The sequence below is a fragment of the Aquila chrysaetos genome, chromosome 5 (assembly GCF_900496995.4).
Source record: "Aquila chrysaetos chrysaetos chromosome 5, bAquChr1.4, whole genome shotgun sequence".
In the NCBI taxonomy this organism is placed as follows: Eukaryota; Metazoa; Chordata; class Aves; order Accipitriformes; family Accipitridae; genus Aquila; species Aquila chrysaetos.
The window spans coordinates 68,361,180-68,367,597 of NC_044008.1; the positions used below are offsets into that span (position 1 = coordinate 68,361,180).

Here is a 6,418-nt window from a genome sequence, read left to right on the forward strand (position 1 = left end):
AAAGGCACTTGTCAGGAAGCAGAGTCCTCTGCTGAGACCATTAGCGAGCCTTTGGGAGCAGGAGTGGGGCAGAGAGATGGGGACGAGTCTCGCACAGAAGAGCCAATGCCCCCCAGCAGCAGGGAAATGTGATCACCAGTGAGTTACTGGGCTGTCTGGGATAAGACTCTCCCTCCATCCCTTGCACACTCTGTTTCAGAACTGGCACAGTGACATTTTCTGACAAACCCCTGTATTCTTGCAAGTTTGCCCCAGACTCCCCTTCCTCCCCATTTGTCCACACCAAAGAGACCCCACATTTTTGTGCTTCCCATCCAGACCAGCTCTTTGCAGAGAGAAGCTGGAGCCAGACGCTGACCCTGTTCTCAGGTCACTCTCCCAGCTTTCCCTGGGGGTGGTGGGATCCCTCTGACAGCAGGATGGGAAGCGGAGCCCCAGGCTCCCCTGCAAGGTCTCACCTCATCGGTACAGAAGGAACAGTCCTTATCCACTCGGATGCACTCGGTGCAGCTCTTTGCCCGGGACAGCACGCAGCGGTTATCTACCGAGAAAGACCAGGGCATCAGGAATGGAGGAAACAGAGCGAGTTGTGGGAGGGCATGAGAAAGGCTGAGCCCATTCCTGGGGGAGTTGGTGGAGATTTTGCCTGGGTGGTTAGTGGAAGCTGGCTACAAAACAGCAGTGGGGTAGCAAGAGAGGGGCCCCAAATGCTGGGGAGATAGAAAACAGGAGGAAAGGCACACAACAGGTCTTATCCGCACGAGGACCGACGTTTCTGGAGCCCAGGAGGGGCGTGCACAGTCCCCATGGGGCAGCACTAAGGGGATACCGCAGACGGATACACTCACTTTTGCTCCTTTGGCAGAGGCTGGTGGCACAGAGCAGGGACAGGAGGAGCAGCCCGGCACATGCCCGTGGCAGCACATCCATCCTCTTCCTCCTGAAACACATGGATCGCTACGTTGTGGAGAGCTGAGAGATGGAAATGGTCCCAGAGATGATCGGGGCAGCTCCTGCAGAGGCCCTGCCCAGCCCTGCCAGGGTGGGACAGCCTTGCCCACCCAGGGCAATCTGATGCCTGGAAGCAATCTCTGATCTCAGCAGGGCAGGGCCCAAAAGCAAAATCAAGAGCGGCTCGTCCTCTGATCAGGCATCTGCGAAAGGCTCAAAGTCCCCGGCAATGCCAGGGCAGGGCAGCTGCTACGCCACAGCACCCCTGTGCTCCGGAGTTGGGGTGCCCGGCTTGCCGGGTCCCCTGGGGCAGCGGGGTCGGTGCAGGCAGCCGGAGCCCAGGCTGCTCCCAGCCGGAGCCCAGCGCTGTCCGCACATGCGAGAACCAGCTAGGTCAAGACCTTGCTTTTCCTGGCAGGTTAAGGAAAAAAAAGAGGAGGAAAACAAAGCAACTGTCTACACCTCTCCCCCAAAGCAAAACAGACCCCTCCCTTCAGCTATTTCCTATTGCACTAAGAGTTTCCAGGATGGTCGAACCAACAATAAATAGAGGGTGAGGCCTTGGGAAATGCCAGGCTTGGAGCTTTGGAGCTGTTGAATGAATCTGTGGTCTTGAGAGTCTGGCAGCTCCAATCTGTCCTGTTCAGGGCAGCAGGAAACCCTCGTGTGGATCCAGAGGCCAAATCCTAAACAGAGTGAGCCATTCTCCCTGTACCCACACGTGACTGAGAAAACTCAGTGCCATCCAGAAGTCAGCATTTGGACATGGTAAACAAAAGAGACAAAGCTGGAACTCGAGCTCTGTGGCTGCCATGCTGGATGGTGGCTCTGACTCTGGCACCCCAGCAGGGCAAGTGAGAGCAGTCAAGGCAAAAGACTTGGTATAAAGACAATTTTAAAGCATCTCCTTTCTGGAAGATGCAAGTGTGAAACAAGATGCAAATGGATTGTCTTATAGCTTCTTGCTGTGCAAGCTCCGATTCTAAAAAAAATGAAGAGAGTGTGAAAACCACTTAAAACAGGGAAGGAAAATAGAAATAGCTGTTGCGTGCAATGAAGATGTCTGGGTTCCCAGGGGGACATCCAGCACACAGACTGGTCACTTGGTGACTTAGCTACTATCAGCCTGACCTAGGGCCCAGGCAAACCCTTGGAAAGACCTGCTCTAGCCTCAGCAACACTGGATCACGCTTGGCCTCTGGATCCTGCATCAGCTACTGAAGCCAATGGAAATACACTGAACACATGAAGCTGAGCACTCGCAGAAATCATTGCGGCACAGAGCTCCAATCAACATAGCATCGATGCCAGAGGACATCTCCCTTGGTGTTTGCACTTTGTTCTCCATAATGGTCACTGGATACATGGGTAACAAATGACAAGACATTGGTATCTCACTTATCTTGTCAGTTGTGCCCAGAGGGATTTATCGCAGTAATTAATGCCCCATAGCTGAAACGTGAGAAATACAGAAATCTCAGGGCAGCATCTCTGCAGGGAAACCCAGGGAAGCTTTGCCGTTCTTCCGGACCTGGTAGCCAATATGCTGGTTTTCTTATGGATAAAAGGTACCAGTTGACCAAGGAAATCTCTTTGCTTCCCTCCTGCAGCCCCTGAGCAGAGCTCCCTGCAACACCGACCCTCCCCAGCTGAGGCTCTTCACAGGTTTGTCTTGGGGGGTCCCCCCGGCCAAGCCCCAGCGCTGGCTCTCAGGCCAGCAGTTACCCTTGTCCCTGGACATGCCCATGACCTCCTTCAGCAAAAGTCCTTGTGCCACTACATGCTGGCAAACGCTGTGTCCCTCGCCACTGAGAAGGGTGGGTTTTGGAGTCAGGAAAATCCCTTTTTCCCTTGCTCCGCCCCAGTGAGCCGTGCCAGCCACAGTGACTAGTGCTACAGAGATGTGGGGAGATGCCAGTTAGAAGCGAGATGAAAGGGTAGGGAAGTCCTTTGAGCCCATCAAGGTAAAACACAGCAAAAACATCCCCTGAGCACTCGGCAAATCCCATCTTCCATCATAGTAAAGGCCACGAGGAAAAGATTGAGTACGGGGGACCAGGTTGCTCAGCTCACACGCCCATCTTCCAAGGTAGCCTCAAAGCACAGACCTAATTCATCCTCCTTTAATCACAAGTCAAGAAACAATCACCAAGGGATGGATGGACACGCCCTGGGCTTTGGACGCATAAACTGCTGTCATGTCTTTTCAAGTGCTGAGATAAAAGGCCATAAAACTCAGCTTGATATTAACGTCCTGTTGCCCTGTGAGCTGCCAACCTCCAAGGCTTTAGCTGGGCAGTTGCCAGTGGGCAGGGCATTGGTGGCACAGAGCATCGCTGCTGCCACTCGGGACTGCCAGCTGCAGGAATGCAGCCCGTAATATTTGTGCAAAAATATGCGAGCGGCCATCCTTTGATTTCAAAAGTGTCCTCTGAAAGGGAAAAATGCCACTTTCACTTTGGAAAAGCTGCAGGGGTTCGGTTGAACTTTCATGATGACAACAAAAAAATGCTGTTCAGTTGTGCAAAACCAAGGAATGAAGCAGAGCAGCTCCTGGCTGCACGCGAACACCCCACCCCTATCCCAGACCACCGTTCTAGCATTTCCTCCTGGTCTGCTCCCTCTCCCCCAGTCTTTGCCTGCACCTCAGCACAGCCAACACACCTGCTCCAGAAATACCCCTGGAACCCCCGAGCTTGGAGAAGCCCAGGCTGGGTACCTCATCCCCAAAACCCAGGGGATGCTCCAAAGAAACCACTGGAGCAAAAAGACAGTGGACAGCGTTGGAGTGGCAGAGCTTCATCGCCCTGTCCCGTTCTGTCCCCACGCCATCCCAGCAGCTCGGTGCTGGGAAGGACAAAGTTGAAGCCGGGCATCGCCCCGGAGCGGATGGGGGAGAAGGACCAAGGAGCAGATTATGACAAGCCACGAGCCCATGGTGGGAGCCTGGTCCCAGGTGCCACACAGGGGACACCCAGCAGGTTGCAGACACAGGAGTGGGAAAGCGAGGGAGATGCTCGAGCTCCCCAGCGCAGCCTTTCCTCCCTCCAGTGGGCTTTGCCTTTTTTGTGGCTACAGACCCCCATCCTGCCGAGGGGTGCACTGGGGCTGTGTAGGGGACTGACGCCCTGGTAGATGGGAAGGCATTTGGAGGAGCATCTGCTTGCCCACGTGTGCCGAGGACAACAGCGCTTGCAGCACGCTGGGGCAGGCAGGTGGTGCTGGTCACCGTGATCAGCCTCAGCACGGGGCTGGGGGTCCCGAGGGAGAGCTACTAGGGATGGAGGCAAAGCAGAAAGGCAGCTGGGTGCCTCCCCCAGGGACCCCAGTCCCGCTCCCCTGCGGGCAGCACAGTGAGAGCCGCAGTGGCTCATGCAGACTCAGCTCTCCTCCCAGGGCAGGGCTGCGGGCGCATGGATCAGGGCCACAAGCTCACGCTCTCTCCCTCCCCGGGCTGCTCCCTCCCTGACACACGCGGTGACGCAGACCTCCTGGGGACCGTGCTCCAAAACTTGGAAATTACCAAGCCAGATCCCCAGAAAACTACCAAACACTTGACCAGCAAATCAAAGCATTGCTTGAACACGAAATCATATTTGTCTTTGATTTTGTTTGTCTTCCTCATCCATTTCCCCTCCTTCCCCAGGTGTGCCTCTGCAGCCGGGAGGCTCCATGCCAGTGTCACCATTTGTTGTTTCCAGTGAGAAGGGGGATCTCAGCTCCCAGATCAAGCTCCAGTCCCTGGCATCCTCCAGCAGAGAACAAAACACAGCGGGACCCAGCCCGGGGACCCACACGGAGCTGCTGGGAGCTGGGGAGTTGCCGACACCACCCTGCGCAAAGGGCCCATGGCTGCAGCACCGTCTCCTCCCTCTGCCCTCCGGGTTGGGGCAGGGGGGAGCCCCGAGGAGCAGGCAGGAAGGTCGGGACCCTGCCTGCAGGGCTGCCCGAACGCCAGCACAGCCCCAGGACCCTCCCGTCCCCCTTGCGCATCCCCACGTGCTGCTCCCGGCACATTCTCTGCTCCTTTGGCCCCACAAGATGCCTTTCCTCTCCCTCCTCTCCGTGGGTGCTCCTCACCCCTCTTTTCCTCCTCCTAACCCAGCTCCCTCACGCCAATCCTTCCATCCACCCATTTCCCTATTTTCCATCTGTTTCAGATCCACCAGCTCGCAAATACCCCGACACCTGCAATTCAGCAAAGCTCACCCCGAACCCCCACTCTCCCGTGGCCTTTTCCTCCGGGGACACCCCCTCCCCTCGCTCCCAGCCGCTCCCCCCTCGCAGGGGGTTGTTGCACAGAGCCACCCATCCTGCAAAACAACCTCCCTGGGTTCAGCAGGTCGGAGCCACCCGCAGCCCAGCCGACTGCCAGCTGTTTCACCCGTGAAAGCTTTCCCTGGTTGCCAGCTCCAAGGCACAACCGCCTTTTCCCCTGGAAGCGGGGCGGACGGAGAGAACGACCTTTGAAACCCACACCGAATGGTCCCCAAAGGGCTCTGCTCTGCCTCACCACACCACAGTACCCCCACCTCCACGGTCCCCCACCCAAATACCTTCAGAGACAAAAAATGCCCCGTGCAGCCTCGCAAAGCTCTGCTCGGTCACGAGCGTTGCCCTTCCCAGCCGGACGAGAGGCACAAGACGGCGTCCGACAGCCAAAACCAGAGGAAAAAGGGGGAATGAGCAGGCAGGGAGCTAAGCACCCTCGCTCCATGCCCTGCCTACCTGCTGGCACAAGGAGCCCTGCGCTTTATTTCACCCCCCGGTTAATCAACACCGCGAAATTAAAGCAAGCTGGACGCTAAAGAGCACAGATGAATTAATTCCACAAACCTCATTAGCGCTGGGTCTGACTCAGTGTCCAAATCCTCTGCTGCAGCCTGAATAAGAGGCACCCACACACCAAGCCAAGAAATTCTTCCGAAGGCAGAGGGGGAATGCGCTGCTTCGCTGCCGCGGCTCAATTTCCAGCCTTAGCCTTTTCTTTTTTTTTTTTTCCTTTCTTTTTTTTTTTTTTTCCTCCCTCCTCTCTATTTTCTGTCCTTTTTCTCTTTCCGGTTAAACGTCAACTTCCAGTCCGGCGGGGAGGGCAGACAGCCCGCGATCCCACATACCTCCCCGCTGATTTCTGTACCCTCCAGTCAAATATCAACTTTGTTCTCGCTCCCTTCGCAGTCCCGGAGCTGCCGCCTCTCCCTCGCGGGGGGCTGGCGGGGAAGAAAGGTGGGAGCCACGATAAATGAGATTGGATCCCAGGTGAGGACGAGCTTTATCCCAGTTGGGGAGGGAGGAGGGGGTGCCCGTGACTCAGGGGTTGGCATTCCTCCCTCGCACACCTGGACGGGCAGGCACAGCCCGCACAACCGCCCGGACCCTCCCTCTGCACAAGCACAATCCCACAGGAAAAGGGCTGAGCGGGTGGTGGGAAGGTGCCTGCCGCACCGAGGGCGCGTGGAGGGGTCTG

General features: G+C 56.5%; 1 protein-coding gene across 8 annotated transcripts in view; it reads right to left on the minus strand.

Moving 5' to 3' along the window:
- The window catches only part of ITGB4 (integrin subunit beta 4), a 30,993-nt gene extending 24,649 nt beyond the window's left edge, over positions 1 to 6,344 (minus strand). For 2 of the 8 annotated variants that reach the window (XM_030014148.2, XM_030014146.2), the window contains exons 1-3: positions 5,788 to 6,343; positions 849 to 940; positions 459 to 541 (exon numbers count right to left, since the gene is read on the minus strand). In XM_030014148.2, coding sequence (XP_029870008.1) covers positions 459 to 541; positions 849 to 940; positions 5,788 to 5,792 — 180 coding nt within the window. In that variant the 5' untranslated portion in view covers positions 5,793 to 6,343. Of the gene's footprint in view, positions 1 to 458; positions 542 to 848; positions 952 to 5,507; positions 5,618 to 5,787 lie in introns of those variants that run through there. The other 6 variants (XM_030014150.2, XM_030014149.2, XM_030014145.2 and 3 more) reach the window with 4 other exon arrangements.
- Positions 6,345 to 6,418: the final 74 nt, after the last annotated feature.